At 39.7% G+C, this 22,265-nt stretch overlaps 2 protein-coding genes across 2 annotated transcripts in view; one reads left to right on the top strand and one right to left on the bottom strand.

Moving 5' to 3' along the window:
- The window catches only part of LOC131683031 (transcriptional regulator Kaiso), a 100,213-nt gene that overhangs the window by 19,337 nt on the left and 58,611 nt on the right, over nucleotides 1-22,265 (top strand). The gene's annotated exons all lie outside the window — the stretch shown is intronic.
- The window catches only part of LOC131676108 (uncharacterized), a 31,934-nt gene that overhangs the window by 6,931 nt on the left and 2,738 nt on the right, over nucleotides 1-22,265 (bottom strand). The window contains exon 2 of the mRNA XM_058955233.1: nucleotides 5,904-6,065. Coding sequence (XP_058811216.1) covers nucleotides 5,904-6,065 — 162 coding nt within the window. The remainder of the gene's footprint in view (nucleotides 1-5,903; nucleotides 6,066-22,265) is intronic.

Raw genomic sequence — 22,265 nt, forward strand, 5'->3', positions numbered from 1 at the left:
TTACATGAACATGAAAATTTTGAGAACGAGTAGATTCGCTCAAAGCAAATCGTAAAGAATTTTCCGATGAAAGTCCATGTAAACAAAATGAGTACCCGAGTTCATTTGTGACATTAGCGTAAAGTATTTAATTCTTCATCCCAGAGATGATTGTATAGAGATGCGCGAAGACTGAAGCCAAAAGTTCCAATCGAACCCAAAACAGCGGTTCCAAACGAGCAATGTAAACAAATATGGAGATTGAAATAAGAAATGCATGTAATTATGTTTACATACGAAGAGTGTAAACGTTATATACATACATGCGAAATAACATTTATGATGCAAATAAAGTACGAGTAAATTTAAGCACATGTTTAGCATCACAAAGCCATTAATCGATTGTCTAGTCCCTCAATTTATATAACTGGTAGATGCAAAGTCTGAATATCATATACTTATCGACTAGTTTTTCCCTATTACAGTCGTGATTCGCTGGTTGGGCCACACCTCTGTCCAACCAACGAATTTGATTCGTTAGTTGGACCGACTGACAGATGTCAAAAACTCTCCAAAGGAGACGTTAGTCGTGTAATTGCATCTATTCACATCTCTAATAATTGTCAAATTGATTGTCAAAGTAAATTTGACATAAAATTTTGACATTCAGATGCTTTTTAGTTGGACAATGGTCCAACTAGCGGAAGTCCAACTAAAAAGCGGTCCAGTTAAAAAGTGTTCAACTAGCCAATCACGACTGTGTTGTGATATTCGTCATTTCGTATTTTGCGAAATATTTCTCAAAAGAAATTCGCCAAGCATTCATTAAAACAACAAGTCACTCGCTGTTTACACAAAACTCCTGGTTTCCAAAACTAGTAGACTTGGTAAACCGTACAGCCAAATTCACTGTTTTTCTCTCCGCGTGTCTTTATATTTAAAACATCGTCTTTGCTTCACTCCTGCAAATGGAAATTGATTCTGTTTCTTGTGAATCGACCCTAACGCGACTTTTTAGATGTTGGCATAGAAATCATGGCGGCGTAGCAGATACCTGGTTTCGACACAGATCTTTCATTAGGGCCTAAGTTGCAATGTACTCAAATGGAGAAAAATCAGTTTCAATATTCGGCGAAGCTTTTCTAAATGTAGTTTTTATTGTAGGTATAAATTACTTTATGACCGTGTTTTTCCGGAAGCATTTTTCGTTAAACCTTATGACAATATAACAAAGAATTTAATTCCTATGTGCTCTTAGTAGGTTGAAACTAAAAAAATGCTTACGCCCAATTTGCATCCCAGTCATGATTTCGCCCTTCTGCAACCACCATTTGCGGAAGGGCTAAACCGTGTACATAATTTTCAGAAGGGCGCGGTAAATGGGCTAAACTGACTCTGTCTTGCTGGGTAGGGCTGGGTAAATGAGCGAGCTTGACAGTATACATTTAATAGGGCTCAGCAAATGGGCGCATAGAAACCCAATGTAAATGAAAGGGCGCGTGAATCTTTTCTTCAAATTTCATGAAAATATCGAAATATTCGAATGTTTATGTGCAACAACTATCGAGTAGACATGATCGTAGTAGATATTCCTTATCATTTATATAATAGAGCCGCCGTTTATTCTTTTATTTGTGAATAATAACCGTACGCCCGCTTCTGTCTAAAAATGTAAGTTTGGCCTTTATATTCCATATGAGAAGAAGGGCCTAAGTCGAAATCTCGAAGAAAATGCATGTTTCGCCGTTTTGTTTTCTTTAATTATACATCGAACTAAAAACCATTTTAACTAATTTTCACCTCAATCTTGTAGTATTTTTGTTGCATAATGTCGTAATAGCGAAAACGCAGTTTGTTTACATTTGCGATTTAAGCCCTAATGAAAAATCTATGTCGGTTTCACCTCGATACTTCCATGTAGTAGAGGTTTGTGTAGTCAATAGTCCTGTTCGCTTTACACCAACACCGACTAATCCTACGAAAACAGCATCAGAAAGGAAAAGGTTGATAAATTAACAACTTTCGAAACTTACCATTGTCCGGTTTCCAACAACGTTTTCACTCGACGAGACGACCGGACTAACATCACAATCGAGATTACAAAATGTTGTCAAAAAATAACAAAATGGCGTTTTGCGCATCTCCCACAACTCAACTAGCAATAATCGCACCTCGGTTAAAACACACTCATACATACTTAGCTCGGGCGAATATTAAACGTCAATAAAAAACGCCAGTGCCAATCGGGTCAATCGAGCAGATTGAGTACTGTCAAAATATGGCATTCGAGTAGGATTTCATTACTCAGTCCGTTTTTGAGGATATGTGGGTTGCCGTTTACTGTAAAAATGGTGTGGAGTGTATTAGGTTTTGTACCAGTAGACATAACCCAACAAACGGAGCCGGATGAACTTTGTTTGGCAATTCTTGGTGGTTTGTTTCCATGGGAGTTAGTGAGTTCGAATGTAACAGATGAGCACTCGTTGCACTCGAACTCATGCAACTGACAAAGTAAACAAACCACCGAGAATTGTCAACCATGAACTGCATTAATCATGAGTTCATTCGTGTCATCATCTTGTAGAACTCAATTGAATACTTTACGCTGACGTCACAAATGAACTCAAGTGTTCATTTTTGACAGTTCGCTTGTATATGGACTTAGAAAGTTTCTTGCGAATTGCTTCGAGCGAATCTAGTCGTCCACAAAAGTCCAAGTAAACAGTACAAGTGAACTGTCAAGAAAAGTGAGGTTAACTGCGTCCGTAAAGAACCTAATTGTAATATATCTGACGTTTATAATACGCACACTAAGATCTCATTTTTACACTGATTTCCGTCCAAGAAGTCGTTTGTTCAAATTTACCGTGTAAACGATTTGTTTATCTCCAAATTTAAAGGTCAAAACGGCTCAAAACAAACGAAGCTGGATAAAACTAAGTAGCAAATCTACCATTTAAGCGAGTTCGTCGAATAAAGATAGCAGAGACTGCTCAAACTAATATGTTCAAATGGGAAGGATGAATACAGTTGCTAAGATAAATTAGGGCACAATTGCCAGTTGACGCTAGAAGTGGGGAGAGAGGCGCTTTGTTAGGGAATTCAATCCATCTCTATCATACAAAAACCCGAAGAATTTATTGGAATATTTATTTCTACACCAACCGTTGCTTTTATTCCGATGATTTGAAACTTGCAAAGGACACCGAAAAAAATTCGTTTTCCAAAAGATTCGACAGAAGCTCGTTCGTGTTAGGCTGTTGCCAATTTTATGTGAATTCCATTCGCAAAGCTGAAACTTTTAATTTAGATTTAATTTAAGGAATATACAGCCGTGACCGATATCTGGAAAGGTAGCGCAGATAAGTTCAATAGTGTGATATCCTGTCTAGAAAAAGAAAATAACATTACTGACGGCTAGCATTTTCTGACAGACTACCGCGTTTACATGCCCACTCAAATAGTTGAGATCAAAGGTGTTGCCATGGGATCGAGCTGCTCAGGCGTGGATCTATGGAAGTTCAGGGTTGACTATTTACTTCAGTGATTGAAGATTTTAAATGGCAATCACACATGACAGGATAAAATTGTATGTTCCATTCAAACTGGTATCGAGTGACCTTTGACGGAACCTCTTTACCTAATTACGTCTTCTTCGACAAGGTTCGTCTTTCTGTTTGGCTGCTTGTACCGCGCGTCACGTTTTGCACTAAATACAAGCAAATGGGTCATTGTAGCAATAATAGCGAGGCTATCACCACAATTTATTGATTTCGAGAAAAAACGAGTTTAAAGTTTGAATCGCAGCATCCTTCACTGGTAATTGGAAAATATCTTTTGTCATAATTCTTGATTTTTGATACACATTTCAAATCTGGTAAAAAAGCCCTGTGGCGTCCGGCGGGCTGAAATCTTTTTGCACTATTTCAGCCAAGAATAGAACCTCAGGGAACTGCTCCCATGTCGTAGGAGGCGACTAACAACATGCTAGGAGTTCCTAGGTCGAGATATTGCTCCGTACCGAAGATTTAACCTGGACAGACATTAAGGCTTTACATCATAACCTTTATCCATTCTGTATTTAGTGAATCACTGACATATAGTCAACTTTTCTGATTCGCTATTCTCGATTGTGTACCAACGTTTTAAGTTTCTTCTGGCGGTTGTATAATAGCCGTAAAGGACAGAATCCAATTCTACACTAAGTAACAGCATATGTTAATATACCGGCACTTCCAGGCCACGGTTTAACTTCCAAAGCTTTTTCAAAAAAAAGTAAACTTTCATATAGGAAATTTATTGAATTGGCCTAAGATAGAGCTGTCGAATTGCACAACAAGTTTTTTATGTTGCAAGCGATCTGTAGATGTTTAAAATTAGGTATTTTTTTATTATATTTAGAACCGTCTACCGATAAACTACATTTACGAATACCTCCAAAAGTGACTTCTTGAGATTTCATGAAGGCCTGACACTAGCTTTATAATACTTTTGCTTTCCTAAACAATGATAAAAGTCCTTTCTTCAAAATCATCCAGTGCAGTACTCTACGTCACCCATTCGAATTTGCACCGCTCATATGGTAGTCGGTATTTGCTAGTATTGCTGTTCTACCATCCATTCTTCTTCTGGATCACCGCGGGATCGCCTGTCGTAGTGTTTATTATATTTGTTACGCATAATAAACATGTCGTTTGCAATTGGTATTTAGCCCAATTATGGGAACGTGTCTGATAGGGAGAGTGGAGATGCCAACTTGTCATTAACATTTCTCAGTGAATTTTTTCACATTCATTTGGGATATCTTTTACACATTTGTACGCTTTCTTTGTACTGCAAACTTTGAAAATGATTATTGAAGTGTTAATAAGTAGCATTACTCCCGATGGCCGACTGTTCGGAGTTGAAATTGTTCGTTTCGAATTCTCGGAAATTGATCGCGAGCGACTTCGTATATATTTTTTTCGATCATATGGTCTATAGATGAATGGACCTCTATCATATTCCACGCGGCTTCATCCTTTCATAACGCCCCACGGAAGAATAGTTTTTAAAATGCCTATTTGAATGGATTCATATTTCTACTGGAGGTCGCAAACCTGAAAACTTCTAAAATGAAAAGACAAAGCGCGTGAGTACTTAGCTAAATCACAATGTCTACCAAGATATATCCTGATTCATCTCCCTACCTACTAACACCAATCCTATCCTGCGACACTTGTGGATTATGCAGAGAATACCTCGGTCATAATAGTCACAAGTGTTGAACTAACATTCCTTCCCATCCCTAAATTGACCTGCATGGGCGTGGATATCTACGTTATTGATCATACTATAATCTTAGTCTCTTCAGGTTGCACGTTGAGTATGATGAACTACCCCCAAGTATCATACAATTGGTTCATTATGCAATTTCAACAGGCTTTGATCAATCACGGGAAACTCACGGGCGGTCAGCTAAGCTAAAGCTAAGCATATTTCAAATCTGGTAAAAGTCAAATGTAGCTGAAGAAATCCTGTATCCAATGCTATCATTATCTCGTTTTTTGATGTTTTTCGGGACTTAGTCCGGTCTGATTTAACACCGACCATATTGTCTTCCATCCACTTTAGATTAGAGAACGACGCCATTTATTGTGACAACATAGGCTCTCTTTTTCCGTTTGACTTACTAGCAAAAATTTAGTGTGTACCTGGAAATGGCACACTTATTCTGACTTTTTTTTTCTCAACTCATTAGCATAACTTAGCCGGACCTCTTAATATTTTACAATAGGTAAAAATAAAAACAACATATAACAATATTTATTTTTTATTTGTTGCATCTTGTTGACGCAGTTTGCTGCTGCGGGTTGAGATTCTTTTTCTTGTCGGTGAAGTGTTTGCTGCGTTGTTAGCCGCATCTTGGGGTTCATTTGGTCTACCTTCTTTCACGTAATCGTACTCGTCCATGTCCTCATCTGTGCTACTTTCATGCTGTTCACGGGCGGTTGTTCTAGTTTGTGCCCTACTCTTATGGGACGTTATTGTGTGTTCGTCTTCTTTGGCATTCGCTTCATTGTTGTTGTTATTGTTGTTGCTGGTTGCTTAGAGACATCAGACGCGGTTTTGGTTGGATTGGTTAAATTGGTGCTTGATACTTTCTGCGCAGAGTTTTTCTAGGTGTAGCGTTTTCGTGCAGAGTTGGCACGTAGGAATTTGCCCTTGGTGCGTGACCAGTGTTGTCCCGCTAATGGGAACATCATCGTGTGGTAACACCGTTATGGTTATATATGAGGGAATTGGCTTAGTCACAAGCATTCTCACCACACGAACACCGTTAGAAATGCTCCTCCAAGTAACGTTTGTAACAGAGTCTACTTCTTCGAATTTCTGCATGTATTTTTTAAACGCAGTCATGAGTACGCGGAGCTAAATCATGTACGCGAACTTCTATAGTGTCACTTTCGATGTATACGGGGGTGCTACATTTAACATTGCCGCATTCGGCAGTGTGCTGCATGTTGTTACGCGAAACAAATGACTCAGCACGGAGGATCACAATACTCGCAATTACAAGAAGCATGATAAATAAAAGCATTATTTTCTAGGAAATAAATTATATGTTACGTACACAGAAATATTGGTAAAAATAAGAGTTTTTCACTGTTAGCTAAAAACAACCAACGCATACTCTTAGTTTGACAATAAAACTTTTATTTCAATTACTATTCTTCATTAGCTTAAAAGGAAAACTTTTATTTTGATTATTATTCTTGATTAATTTAAAAGTTTTACTTTCAACCTAATAGTAGGCGTTGGTTGTTTTTTGCTAAGAGCGGATCACTCTTACTTTTACCAAGATTTTTTTTCAAGATTTCAAACATGTTTTCATCATTTTTGGCATTTTTAAAGTATTGCTTTTTCTACAGACATATATGTGAATTGGAATGATTCAATACCCCTTAGAGTGCGAAACCGTATACACGATTCGCATATCCCCTGTATTTGAACGCTTACTTTCTAACCCTGCACAAGTAGCCGCTAGCACAAGCTATCGGGTAAATTCACAATATTTCAAAATATTTTCGAGCAATCGCTATGATTCAAAATCATGTCCGGTTTCAGCGCATGCTCATGTTTCTCCCTTGGGTCAGTATAAATCTCCGGGTCAAACTCCTACCAGCGATGGTAACCATACTGAACCCCCTCCGCGTGCTCATATTCCTCGAATGCACACATCCAGCGAGTGCGGTGTCTGCCCGGAGGTCGACGACCTCTTCCAGGTTATCTGCTGCGCATAACTGTAGTTGGTCGCTCTTCAGGCATTCGCGCTGCATGTCCAGCCAACTGTATTTTGCTGTGTTTTATCGGCCGGTCAATGTTCAGCTCGTAATTTATGCATCTGTTCCATTTTTTACTGTGATACTGAATATTATGGGTATTGTAAAAAACTTGTTTCTCTCGTTGTTCCACTGAAGAGTGAAGATTCAGCCAAAAATATGCGTTAGTCCAAATCTTAACCAGTCGTAGAAGCCATTGCAACATGGTGCTCTCAAACCTAGCCTGTGCCTGGGAAAATCGGGAGCTTAGTAAAAAAGTTACACTCTTAGATTCACTCTCGCTTAATAGATCATAAATATTGAAGGTCTCAATTGGAATATAAACCCGCAGTGGAATAAAAAAGAAAATGTTAGATTTGAAGTTCTGTGGATGATGATAATTCAATCATTTTTTATATCAATGGGCAGAACTGTACAATTTTTGTTTTTATTTAGGACATGTTGCTGACGATATCATATTAAAGAACAAGGGTGTTAGCAGATACGGGCTATGTAAACTAACTTGGTAGTTTGTACATTAAAATCAGCAAAAATTGAAGAATTTTCAATAACTATGTGACCGCGTTCGTACAGAATTCGTCTGTGAATGAAAGATTGTTATGCAAAATCCCAAATGGGAAAAACGTTGGATAACGCCAAATTTTTGTGCATACAGGCACAAAGCCTAACATATTATAACATATTCTCCTGATCAGTAACTAACACCAACTTAATGCTAGTTAGATAAATCCAAAACCAGCACTGGCACTAAGTAGACACTAATATTCAAAAAGTCACACTTCTTGCGTGATCGCTAAACAACTAGCTGGTACCGAGTGATGTCTTGATAGCATAGAGGTTCTGTTTGCCGACGAGGAATGGGAACCGAAACCGTCTTTTGGTATAACAACCAAAGTTGCTGTTAGTTACTAACGAGGAGAATCCGAAATACTAAAAACAGTTAGGTTTTGTGTCCTTATGTACAAAAAGTTTGTCTTATCTGTCATTTTTCTCGTTCGGGAATTTTGCATAGTACCAGGCGTTTGGTTCTTATACCAAAAGACGGTTTCGGTTCCCATTCCTCATCGGCAAACAGAACCTCTGTGCTTACTATCGAGACATCACTCGCTACCAGCCAGTTGTTTAGCGTTCACGCAAGACGTGTAACTTTTTGGATTTCAATGGCTAGCTACCGCCAATTTAGTGCTGGTTTGAACTTATCTAACTAGCATTAAGTCAGTGTTAGTTACTGATGAGACGAGTCCGAAGCACTGAAAGATTGTTTTATTTTTTAATTCAAGTTCTCAGATACAATTTTCCACAGATAAATAGTAGGCATTTACCGGTTAACAACAATTTCCGTTTCAGTACCACTAACAAGCAACTTCTAAGCATTTTCAAATCAACTAGTTTCGCGGAAAACTCTCAGCTCTCGCGAGTGTATCTCTGAGTCAACAAAGGTAATTTTACATCGTTCAGAATTCGAACGAAACTAGCAAAAACCAGTTAGCGACCGTTTCGCAAAAAAAACGACACAGTCTCAGCAACAACAACAACGGGCAGCATCCCAGTTCCCAGCGCACATTTTTGCCTTGCCATTTCGAGCAACCTCGTACCCCCATAGGCCATAGACCAGGCAGCGGGAAAGAGAGCTGGAAAAGCCACCTTTCAGAGCGTGTGTTCCCCGTTTATTGCACAAAACACGATTATTTATTCTTAGCCTTTAAATCAGCGGATTTGTTCGGTGAGATACCCCAACCCACACCGCCCCGCCGTCCCCAAACCGTTCCGATCGCTAGCCTACACTCACAGCACCAAGTAACGCGAAAAAAAACCTATTTATTCTGAAGGTTAACCTAGAACCGCCGCCTCCACCACCGTCCGAGGCTCCCCCGGCACCGTGTGCGCATGCAAAGAAAAGATGGAAAAAGCTGTGAAAACGAGAGAAAAAAATCAATGTAATTTTGTTTTTCTCTTCCCCATTGGACCCCCCGTTTTGCCATGTGACGCCCCCGTCGAATGGACCCCTCCCCACCGAGACCACAATTCTTCTCGCGCTAGCCTGCTTGTTTATGAAAATTATTCTTTTCTAGGTAAAGTTTTTATTTCTCGTTGGCATCCCTCCTTCCCCCGGCCTCAGCCTCACCCACCACCCTGTTCGGACCATTACCGCAAAGGCATACGCTAGAATCGGCGAACGGCGTTGCAATTGCATACCACCTTTATTATTTCTCGCTTTAGAAAAGTAGTAGAAGGGGAAAATGCACAACAAAGCGGAACACGGTACTATCTATACCTATACTGCATAGGCAAGACGCGAGCGCGAGAACTGCATATCCACGCGGTGTGCCTTTTGGAGTTTGGCTTTTCTATGGTTACAGTTTCCTTGTTACCGAGCTGGCTGCTGCATTTGAATGCGCGTCGGATGCGTTTTGGTAATGTGATAGCGGGCTGATAAAGGTTAGTAACGTTGATTCAAGTCTCATTTGGTGGCCCCTCGTCGTTGGAACTACTCGGTTAAATTATCCAGAATTGTGAATTCAAGCTAAGCAATGCAAAAACCGATTCCAACTTAATCGGTTACTGTTATTTAAAATTCTGACAAACAAAACTCGCTTGATGGAAAATGTCAAACGGAAGAAATCCGTCAAAATTCTGACAGCTGTCAAAAATTTCGATTCAGATTTCAGCCATACTGTCCAGTCAAATCATTCCGGAACCGGTTCGGAATACTGAATGGATTCAGTATAGATTCCTGCTCGAATGTAATAACCGATCGAGTCGGAATCGGTTGGTTTACTTGAGCTTAAATGTATGCTTGAGTACATTCAGAATTTCGAACCGGTCCCGGCATGGGTTTAACTGGGTGCCAGCAGTTAAGCTAAGCCGGAAAATCGACAAAAATGCTAGCTGGTTCTACTTCGTATTCCGGCTCCAGTGAGACAACCCATTCTAATTAGAATCGGTTTTCTCACTGGAGTCGGAATACTAATTAGAACCTTAACTGGGTCATTTTAGCCAGAATACTACCAGTGCGGCGAATGACCGATTAGGTTAACGCCGCTTTCAATAAATCCAATCAATCAGAATTTGGCCAGGAATATATGTCCAGGGACTTTGTTCGAATGCTGTCAAAATTTTGTCAGATATTTTACTCGTTTTTTTGACATACAGATATTGTAAGGGTTTATGCACAGTTCTGTCAGGGTTTTACTCAGGTCCTGTCAGAATTTTGCTAGGAAGTACGAGCGATTTCGCCCCTTGTGCACTGTAACCCGCTCGGACGTGCCTGGCAGGATTCCCCCCAGATAGCCGGCAGCGAAATAAAGTCTGGCAGAATTTCTGGGGGTCAGAGCGCTGCCCAGCCGGCCGGCTCAAATGCAACAACCGTTTCTGGCAGAATTTTTCGCCTTACGGTTATTAACGGTTTTTTCTGCCGGATTTCTGCCAGGCACGCACCGGCAGGACTAGTTTTGCACCGCTTCAGGTTTTGCTTGTATTTTTTCTTAATTTTTTTTTTTAATTTTATGTAAATTTATAATAAAAACATGTCTGGAGACATGGAATCCATATTACTTACCTTGTTTGAAACCAAAATCTTTGTTTCTTCCTATTTTTTCATCTGCCAAAACTATCCTTCTTGGAAAAATATAAATATGGCGAAAATGAAATAACGATAAACAAAACAGAACCGGTGAGGCGAATCTGCCTGCCATAACTAGAAGGAGTATAGCTGAATTCTGATTTTTGCTGGCTGCCCGTTTTTCTTCCAAGTGGGAAAATAACACTTTTAAGAGGTGGGCACAATGTGAAGCTAGGCTAATTTACTGTAAAGTGGACAATCGAAATCTATGATCCACGTCATACACAATTTTCATTTACAAAAAGTTTCGTGGCAACACTGCACTCTATTCCTTGCACAAACGCGCTTCACGAGAAGGCATTCAAGTTGTGCTTTTTTCAGCTATTAAATACAGTACTTCCCCTTTTGCTGTCCTTCTTCCACCGGCAATCCGCATATTGAATGCAATTCTGCCCCCTCCCCCTTCCCTACCACTGCACTGCATTCACCATACATATGAATGTATGTGCACTTTTTGCTGCACCAAACTGAGTTTCCATTTGGGCTCCTTCGTGTTCGTTTGCTATTTCTATTTTTTTGCTCTCTCTCTCACTCTGTCCCTGCTTCTCAGTCTCAGCCCAACCCCCGTTCGCACCGCACGCTAGCAGCACTCTAATGGTGGCAATCAAAGTGGAAGGCGGAAAAACTACTGGAGACGAGAACTCATCTCGGGCGGTTAAGGTTGATGATTGGATGATAGTTTTTTTTTCGTTGTCCGTTTTTGTTCTGAGTTTTTTTTGCGCCCGTTTCTTTCGCTATTATTGCTGCCGCATTAGATGAGATTCGATGATAGCATTCGAGAGAGAAAGAGAAGATGGTGAGGAAAACACGCAAAAGAGGTCATCAGCTGCTGAATTCGAACACACACACACACATTTGGAAATGACTGCGAAGCTGTAATCACTTATAATGAAGTTCCAAGGAAAATTTAAATGTATAAAAGCGTCGAAGGCGAAAAAGCGGTTTAATATGCTTTGAAGAGAAAATCGTACTCATCCGACTATAATTCCGTTGGCGAATCTGGATCTTTTGTTTTGACAGACTACCCAACCGAATGTTGGTGTAATAGGAAAATCAAAACAAAATTCTGAATTGAAGGGTCCAAATCTGCCCACAAAATTCAGCTTGGTAATTTTTGTAGACCCGTTTAGTCAGCAAATTAGGAATAAGAATGGGCGATGTCGAAGCGATTGTTTCAAAATCGATATCTTTACCTCGAAAAAACGATTGTTTTCATCCGATCCGATTCCAATTAGATGTCTGACAACATCAATTAATCGTGAGTTGAAAAACCGATCTGACAATATCGATTTTTAGTCAAAATTCCCTTTAGAATGATGCTTGGCCGCTTCGTCGGGCTTAAACCAGTTTATAGACCCTATATTTGGGTAATTCCGGCAAACGGGTGGATTACAGGTTTGCTTGCGAGGGGCCGCTGCTTCTGACGTCGGGTCGGTAATCTCCTCGCCCGGTTGATCATCAGCGGCTTTGCACCGCTTCGGATCATTGAGCCAAAGAGCTTCCCCGGTCAGCGTGGCAAGCAGAAAGTTAGCAAAAGTTGAGCAAAGCGAAATTGATGCTGGCAGAGTTTCTGCGAGCATTTTGCGCGATTTGTGCGAGAATTCTGGCAACGAATTCGCTCAAATGCAACAACCGTTTCTGACAGAAGCGGTTAAACCAACCGATGCTGTTCACTTTTATCCAGAATCCAGCCAGAAATGTACGGCCAAGATCTCTGCACGCTTCCTGCCACATCTTTGTCAGATGTTTTGCTCGATTCGTGCTAAATTCTACCAGGTAGGAATTGCCAGGATCTTTGCATGGTTTATTTCCGAGTTATGCCAGGGTTGTGCTCGGTTCCTGTCACAATTTGCCAGAAAACGCGAGCGAAACCGAGTTCGCCCTGGTTCAACTAACCCGACAGGATGCGCGCAGAAATCTGACAGAGCTGTTCCTGCCAGCAAATTTGGTGATTGGGCCCGTGAGCGTTTGCCCGCTTTTAAAATTACTTTGCTGGAGTTTTCTAGTTTTTCTTTGTTTAAATTTCGCCTTGTTTACTTTTTAGATGTTAAATTTTCAAGAAAGGTAGTTTTGACAGCTGGAAAAATAACAAGGAGACAATAGAATTTGATTTAAACACAGTAAGTAATATGAATTTCATGTCTCCAATTACTAAACACATGGCTAGAGCCTTGTTGTCTCTTGCTGTATGCAGAATCCGTCTCCACTCCATTCGGTCCATTGCTGCTTGTCGCCAGCCTCGCAGTCTTCGAAGGGTCCGCAGGTCGTCCTCTATCTGGTCGAGCCACCGTGCTCGCTGTGCGCTCCGTCTTCTTGTTCCTGTAGGCTCGCCCACACGAACCATCTTCGCCGGGTCGTCGTCCGACATTCTTACGACGTGTCCAGCCCACCGCGAACGTCCTATTTTTGCGGTATGCGCGATGGATGGTTCTTCCAGCAGCTGATGCAACTCATTGTTTATTTCGCCTGCGCCACGTTCCGTCTTCCATCTGCACGCCACCATAGATGGTACGCAACACCTTTCGTTCGAAAACTCCAAGGGCGCGTTGGTCCTCCACGAGCATAGTCCAGGTCTCGTGGCCGCAGTGGACCACCGATCTAATCAGCATGTTGTAGATAATCAACTTCGTGCGGCGGCGAGTTTTGTTCGATCGGAGCGTCCTCTTGGAGTTCAAAGCAGGCACGATTTCCCGCCAAGATCCGTTTCTGAATTTCTCTGCTGGTATCATTGTCGGCGGGTACCAGTGAGCCCAAATACACGAATTCGTCGACCATCTCGATTTCGTCGACGTCAATCCGAACTCGGGATGGGAGGTTCACATTGTCGTCTCTAGAACCTCTTCCTCTCATGTATTTTATCTTCGTAACGTTGATGGCAAGTCCAATCCTGCTGGCTTCAGCTTTCAGTCCGATGTACGTTTCCGACATCCCTTCAAAGTTCCGTGCCATTATGTCAATGTCGTCGGCGAAACCAAGAAGCTGGACGGACTTCCTGAAGATCGTGCCACTCGTGTGTGTCTATCCCCGCTCCCTTTATTACATCTAACGCAACGTTGAACAGCAGGCACGATAGACCATCATCTAGCCGTAATGTTTTGTTATAAGTATCTCTAAAATAAAAAAAGAGAAAAAATATAAGAATAAAAACAGAAATTTTGCTAGACGTATTATTTCGCAACCTGGGGGGGGGGGACTACCAGGCACGTCCGAGCGGGTTGCGATCCTTCCCAGTAAAGTTTAGCCCGTAAATGGTCCAGAATTCAGGCTAGATCAAATTAGTATTCCGGCTCCAGTGACATTGATTCTAATTGTAATCGATTGCCTCAAGAAATAGCTACTAGAACCAGCCAGAATTCCGGCTTATTTTTCGGCTCGACTTACTGGGTACCCATGGATCAAACTCTTGGACGTGCCTGGCAGATTTCCCTCCAGATAGCCGGCAGCGAAATAAAATTTCTGGATGTCTGGCTGGCAGAACTCTGCCAGCCTGTTGGCTCAAATGCAACAACCGTTTCTGGTAGATTTTTTTGCCTTACGGTTATTAACGGTCTTTCCAGCCAGATTTATGACAGGCACGAACCGGCAGGACCGGTTCTGTACCGCTTCGGGCTTATCTTGTATTTTCCCTCAATTTTTTTCAAATTATAAACATATTTATAATAAAAACATGTCTTCCCTAATTGGAGACATGAAATCAACATTACTTACAGTGCTTTAAAACAAAATCTTTGTTTCATCTTATATTTTTAACCTGCCAAAACAATTCTTCTTGGAAGTTTGTTTCAAATGCGGCGAAAATTAAACAAAGACTAACAAAGGAGAACCTGTCAGGCGAATCTGCTTGGCATAATTGGCAGGAGTATCCGCTCGGATGTGCCTGGCAGAATTCCCCCCAGATAGCCGGCAGCGAAATAAAAAGTTTGGCAGAATTTCTGGGGGTCAGAGCGCTGCCCAGCCAGCCGGCTCAAATGCAACAACCGTTTCTGGCAGAATTTTTCGCCTTACGGTTATTAACGGTTTTTTCTGCCGGATTTCTGCCAGGCACACACCGGCAGGACCGGTTTTGTACCGCTTCCGGTTTTGCTTGCATTTTTTTTAAAAAAATTATGTGAATTTATACACTAAGGTTTTTTTACACGGGGGATACGTGCCGTGTAAAAAAACGTGTAAAAAAACCGCCTTAATTGCGAAATCCGTGTAAAAAAAACCACGGTAATTCCGGAATCCGTGCAAAAAAACGCGTTAATTTCAAAAACCGTGTAAAAAAAATACTGCGTTACATTGAATGCAAAAGACTTTGAACGAATTTTGTTTGCGCGGATTTCGCAATTACATACCACGGTTTCTGCATTCATTCTAAGTCTTTTTAAATATGTACAAAAAACTTAAAAGATTTTTGAACAATGTAGACGAATCTTGAAGATTGAAGTCGGCACTTCAAGGATATGGGTGTTTTCAGAACAGGATTAGGACCCAATCAATATGGGTATTGTCGGAACGGGCTTGATGAGTGTATAATAGAGATTAATGCCCGAAAATATTTTGTAATACATGATGACTACTTCCGGCATAGGAAAATTTTATATAGCTCAGACAATATGGAATGTTTTGGAACCAGAGTTAAAAATAATCGAAGCTCTTTTTTGACGGCTGAAAATGAACCTGATGCGACTCGTGGTGAATAGAAATTATATTCATTCAAATATCCATCCTTATTCATTCAGTTGAATATCGTACAATATATTCATTTCACTAATTATCTAGGAAAATGTTTTCAAATGCCGGTAAAGCATATGAAACAACAATCATCATCGCTTACATTGTGCCAGGGCCTACTTTGATGCGTTTGATTCGTTACTGTACGGTCGCTTCGTGTAATAATCGGAGACGAATGAAAATGTGCATGGATGAATGGGCGGTTTGTTCGTTTGACGTTTTCAGCAGCGTCACTGAATATTGAAAATGAATGCGGCTGAATATGATCAATTTTCATTCAATGAATTTGAATATTTTTAACTCTGTTTGGAACCGGATGACTAAGCAGTTTCCAGATGTCTACATCTGAAGCCATCTTAAGATCCAAGATTTCAACTTACCGATAATACATATACACTAGGTTTTTTTTACACGGGTGATACATACCGTATAAAAAGTGCAAATCACCGCGATAATTGCGGACTCCGTGTAAAAAAACAGTGTTAATGCAACTACAAAATGCGCAATAAACACGGTTTTGGCGGAAACAATCTATATTCTTTTGAAAGTAAAAAACTTAGAAAATTACAGAATGAGGGATAACGACTGGATTCCTTTTGAAAATCAAGATGGCGACTTCAGGTTCAGCGGAATTCTCAATAATTCAGTCAATATTAGTGCTTTCGGAATGGGATTGGCACGTAGATGCCAGAGATCGAAGTCAGATGGCATTTTGAAACCAAAGATGACGATTTCCGATTTTGTGGATAATAATAAAAAAACCCTATGAGAATTTTCGAAATGGGATTAGGGCGATGTCTGGCCCATAAACCATTGTTTCTTAAGCCAAATAATAATTATTTTATCAATTCTAATGGATTGGATTTAGCCCGGTCTGATTAAGTCAAATTCTTGGGTCTAAATTATGACTGAAATCTTACTTTTATGCATAAACACTAAAGAAATTCAAGCAAAACGTAACAAATATTTGAAAATGGCGAAAGTTATTACGAAAACCACCACCACTGGAACCGTTCCAACGGCGCTTAGAAAAGAAAAACCAACTTAATCCACCTAGCAGTGAGATGAGACATTTCTTACACATATCACTGTTGGAGCATTTATTAGTTTGACGAATTTACGCGAAGTAGGCACACAACAGTTTCTTGTCTGCACGAATAAAACTTCGAATAAACTGAATAAACTATCAAAAATCAATAAAACAAACAAAACAAAAAAAAGGAGCGAAAAACGAAAAAAAGGCTTTCAAATTCATAAAATGTATATAAAGATTAATATAAATAAAATTAATTAAATACATAAATCAAATTAGATTAGCTCATTAAATGGAAAATTAGGCAATATTTAAAAATAGTTATAAAACTAATGGAATAAAATAAATTGACTCAAACTAACAAATTGTATAAAATAAATTATCATGAAATGAAAAATCAAATGAATCAAATGAATCAAATGAATGAAATGAATCAAATGAATCAAATGAATCAAATGAATCAAGTGGATCGAATGAATTTAATGAATCCAGTGAATACAATGAATCAAACAAATGAAATGGATAAAATGAATATAATGATTGGAATGCATGAATTGAATAAAATTAATAAAACAAAAAATTAATGAATTGAATAAGATGAAAACAAAGGAATCAAATAAACAAAACGAATAGAATTGGTAAAATGCAGGACAAAATGAATTAAATAAAATTAAGCGATGTTAAAAAGTTATAAATTTATAGAAAAAAATAAATTGTGTCAAATAATTTCAATGAAATCAATAAAACTGAAAAATAGTCAAATTAATAAAATGAAGAAACTGAATAACATGTATGAACTGGAATAAAAACGAATAGATGCATAGAATGAAAACAGTGAATAAAATAAGTTAAATGAATGACATAAATAAAATGCACGAAAAAAATAAACTGATCGTTCCAAAAATACCCATGTTGATGGGGTTTTAGAGAATTCCATTGAACCGCAAGTCACCAACTTAGTTTTCAAAATGGCCTTAAACATCGATATCTGACGTACACTCATCAATCCCGTTCCAAAAATACCCATGTTGATGGGGTTTAGAGAATTTATTTGAACCGGAAGTCGTCATCTTGGTTTTCAAAATGGCCTCAGACTACTCAGTCTACTCGTTAATACTGTTCCAAAAGCAACCAAATTGTTGACGTGCTAGAAGGAACCCTTTTCCACTTTTTCAAAAATCTTTAGTCTTTGAATAAAAGCAAAATCCGCGCAAAAAACTTGATCAAAAATCGTCTAAGTCTTTTGCCTTTAAAAGGACTTAGGACATTTTTGCGAAATCCGTGCAAAAAAACTTGCTGAGAAATCGTCTAAGTCTTTTGCCTTTAAAAGGACTTAGAATATTTTTGCGAAAAACCGTGTTAATTGCGAAAACCGTGCAAAAAAAACCGTGCTAATTGCGAAAACCGTGTAAAAAAGCCGTGTAAAAAAACCGTGCAAAAAAACCGTGTAAAAAAACCTTAGTGTAATAAACACATGTCTGGAGGCATGAAATCTATATTACTTACCATGTTTGAAACCAAAATCTTTGTTTCTCCCTATTTTTTCATCTGCCAAAACTATACTTTTTGGAAAAATGTAAATATGGCGAAAATGAAAGAACGATAAACAAAACAGTATCGGTGAGGCGAATCTGCCTGCCATAACTGGAAGGAGTATAGCTGAATTCTGGCAGCGCCATTTTGATAATTTTGACAGCTGCCGGAATACTGACGGATTTTTGCTGGCTGCCCGTTTTTCTTCCAAGCGGGTATAGCTGAATTCTAGAAGCGTCATTTTGATATTTTTGATAGCTGCCGGAATACTGACAGAATTCTGCTGGCTGTCCATTCTCCGAATGGTCCCGCTTGGAGTTTCAGAATCCAAAGATTTTTCACTGCTCATAAAAGTGATAATGACTAGGATTATTAGGTTTGTTTCAGTACCAGGAGAAACTGGAAGTACTCCGGAGCAAACAGGGAGGAAAACGTTCCTGTATTCTCTTCTCTTTTTTCATCTAGTAGCAAACCGGAGTATAATAAAGCAAGTATTTTTTGCTTCTGTTTGCTCTGGACCAAGTTCCGTGTACTGGAACAAACCTATTTAGAACAGACTATTAAATCATCGCATTTGGCACTATATGGTGATCTATTGCGAAAAGTTTAGTAGTCTTTTTCTGTCTTTTCGAATGAGCGTTGGGAAAATACTCCATTCCATTGTAGAAATTCAAAATTTACTGTATGATTCGTTCGTCCGGGAGGTGATCCAGTAAAGGCAAGAACAGTTTCACAAGATGCATCAGAACCTGGAACCGAAAACACTTTTGTATCAAGCGGACCGCGAAAGGAGAAAAGGGATTCTTATTTATAAAGGATTAAAATTATCTAATAATGGTAATGTGTTAAACTTGTACACGCACTGAAAATGAGAGACTGACGTCTCAAATCCAGTTATTTTTATTTCTGTAGAAGTACGCTAAATAAGCGTAACCTTATTTTCGGCATAATTTACTGTTGTACTAAATTATACCCGATACTGGGTACACAACATTTATTTAATTCGGATTGGTACCACATGGAAAAATCCCATCCAAAAACCACCATATTCTGCAGACACAATCGACAATATTCTCCGAAATCAGCTGATTCATATTCCAATGAGCAGAACATATGATTTCCCTCTCTCTGTCTCCTTCCATTCCGCGTGGTATGTAATCACCAAAGCGACTGCCAAAAATTCACCACCTGCAATATACAAGCCGAAAAGCCGATAAGAGAGAGAGACAGAGAGAATTCACTCAACCACGCACCAAAGAACCGGCCGTAGGATGAATTTTTAAGCAGCACGTGACTTTCGGTCGGAGGGTGTCAGTCACGCAGTATGCAGGGCGGAAGCCAAACTTTCCGACGAGTTGCCCACGTAGGGTGTGTGTGATGCGGCGAGCGTTCGATCTGATTAATCATCAACTGGTTGTTGCTGCCGGTTACTCCTTTTAATGTGTCTGAAGAGTACTACTACTACTACCACTACTATTACACGTTCGGACTAATGAGAGCGGTTGGCAAGGGGAAGCGAAATGAATGCGGGGAGATACGGTGCGTCCCGAAATAAAAACAAAACAAAACAAACCTCTTGTTGAATGTCGGTCGAGCACGGCTTATTATTGTTGTAATCAGCTCTCGTACTAGTTTCCGTTTTCGGCAGAACCTTCGCTCAGCTAGTTTGGGACGTTGTATCGAGCTAAGTGTTAGGTCTAAATGTTCAATACTTAGTCGGTTCGTCAATGGTGCAACAAAGTAATCGTAAAAGCTACCGGCTACAAATTACGAGCTGGGGTGATTGGGTTTTGCTGATTGATATTCTATATTTTAATACAATAATAGCACAGATAACAGACATTTGGGTTAGAACAAAACTTCTTTAAAAACCTGTAAACTTTCAAATTGATAACCGTTGAAAATCACTATCGCCATTTACGCAACTGTTCGTTACACGTGTTTGACAGCTGCATGGCATCGATTACTGCGCCACCTACCAACGTTTGCCAAACGTGTTTCAGACGTCCAATTTATTCGGAACTTCAGTAGCGGGTATTTACACATTTCGAATCGAGCTTAAATGTGCGTTATCTGTGATAATATTGAACGTTGTGAGAAGATACACTACTACTACTACTACTACAGAATCTAGCTAGCATTCTGGCATCAGTGACACAACCGATTCTAATTAGAAACGGTTGTGTCATTGGAACTGGAATACTAACTAGATCCAACCAGAACTTCGGCTCATTTTCGGGGTGAAATTTATTGGGTATCATTCCTTCCAGCTTAGGGTGGATTTAAACCTTCACCACAGACTAACAGACATAACACGATGAGGAAATTCCCTCAAAAAACATCGATTCGGCAATTTTACCGGAACACTAGCTCCACCTATTTGTTACGCTTCCAAACACTTATTTGCTGGTGGGTTACCCCTAAAATCTGGGAATAATTTTTCACTAGTGGTCTATCCTCCACATGTTTGTTCATATGTCAGTGGCGCCAAAATTGCAAATGTGGCCACAGTCCCAGCTACAAGTATATTTAAAAGACCGTTAAAGCGGGTGAAGCATTGTTTTCGAGCGTTATGTCTGTTAGTCTGTGCCCTCAGTGAACGTGTGCGTGAAATCGACTAGAACAAAAATATTTTTTCTTCAACCTTCTAAAGTGTGACAAAACTAAACTAAACTAAACCACGATACAAAAATTTCAACTGCAAAGATTTCAAATTTAAAAAATAGCGAAAACTAGTGCATACTTTATCAATTCGTTTTCACTGTTTCATGTGGTCATAGCCAGTAGCTAAGCAGGTCACCCGATACGAGTTTGAAGAGACACACAATCTTGTGACGTTCTGTGCGATTTCCATACAAAATCTTTATTTAGTGGAGAAAGGGGTCCTTAAAACGGCCAACCCCTTCACCAAAAAAAAAAGAAAATATTTCAGCACACGTTAAACTTAAACCAACTAGGTTTTGCTGACAGACTACCTAAAATTGTAAAATACGTTACAGCATGGCCAACTCGAATCGGTGACCACACCGTCGATTTCCACTATGTGGACGGACACGGAGATGCGGTCGTGAGTGATGTCATTTGCTTGATTTAGACAGGATATCACAATTCTGAGCTTACTTGGGCGAACTTTCGAGAGCCATTGCCACGGCTGAGAATATTTCTGCGCCAGTCGTTTCGAAATCTAGCCGCCCTTAAATACCTAGTGTCAACTGATATCACGAATATACAGTTTGAAGAGATAAGTTCACTGCAGATTCGTCTGCAATATCATTCGAAGCCAGGTGTTTGAAGGCGACTGATGGACCATTTTTACGGGAGAATGTCAGTTTACGCTAGGTATTTGACTGTCGCTCATTTCATGTAAATTTCAGTCGCTAATCTTCGACTGAAATTTACATGAAATGAGCGACAGACAAATACCTAGCGTAAACTGACATTCTCCCGTAAAAATGGTCCATCAGTCACCTTCAAACACCTGGCTTCGCATGATAATGCAGACAAATCTGCAGTGAACTTATATATTTAAATTTCGCAAAACTTCGGTGTCTATGTTGGAGAAACAACTACAGTCGTGATTCGTTGGTTGCGCCACACCCTCTGGCCAACTAACGAATTTGATTCGCTAGTTGGACCGAAAATGCATCTGCTCACATCTCTAATTATTATCATCTTGATGGTCAAAGTGCATTTGACACGATATTTTGACATAAGAATGCTTTCAGCGGAGGTCCACATAAAAAGCGGTCCAGTTAAAAAGTGCCTAACCAACGAATCACGACTGTAATGATAATTTTGATTTTTTGTGTAATAATTTTACGGAAGATTTCCTGACAATATTGCGCACTTCCCACCAACCTGGACTTCGCACTTTCAAAGTGCGAGTGATCAAACTGCTACTGAAAACTGCGAGCTGTCAAAACACATGTATTTCAAGTGATAGAGATGGTACTTTCATAGACAGACCAGTCGAACTAACCAGTCTATGAGAAGAATTTAATAGAAGAATAGTAAGTGCGCAGTGCTGTTAGAATCCAGTTTTTAGTGCCACAAACAATAA

Source organism: Topomyia yanbarensis, chromosome 1 (genome assembly GCF_030247195.1).
Source record: "Topomyia yanbarensis strain Yona2022 chromosome 1, ASM3024719v1, whole genome shotgun sequence".
Taxonomy (NCBI): domain Eukaryota; kingdom Metazoa; phylum Arthropoda; class Insecta; order Diptera; family Culicidae; genus Topomyia; species Topomyia yanbarensis.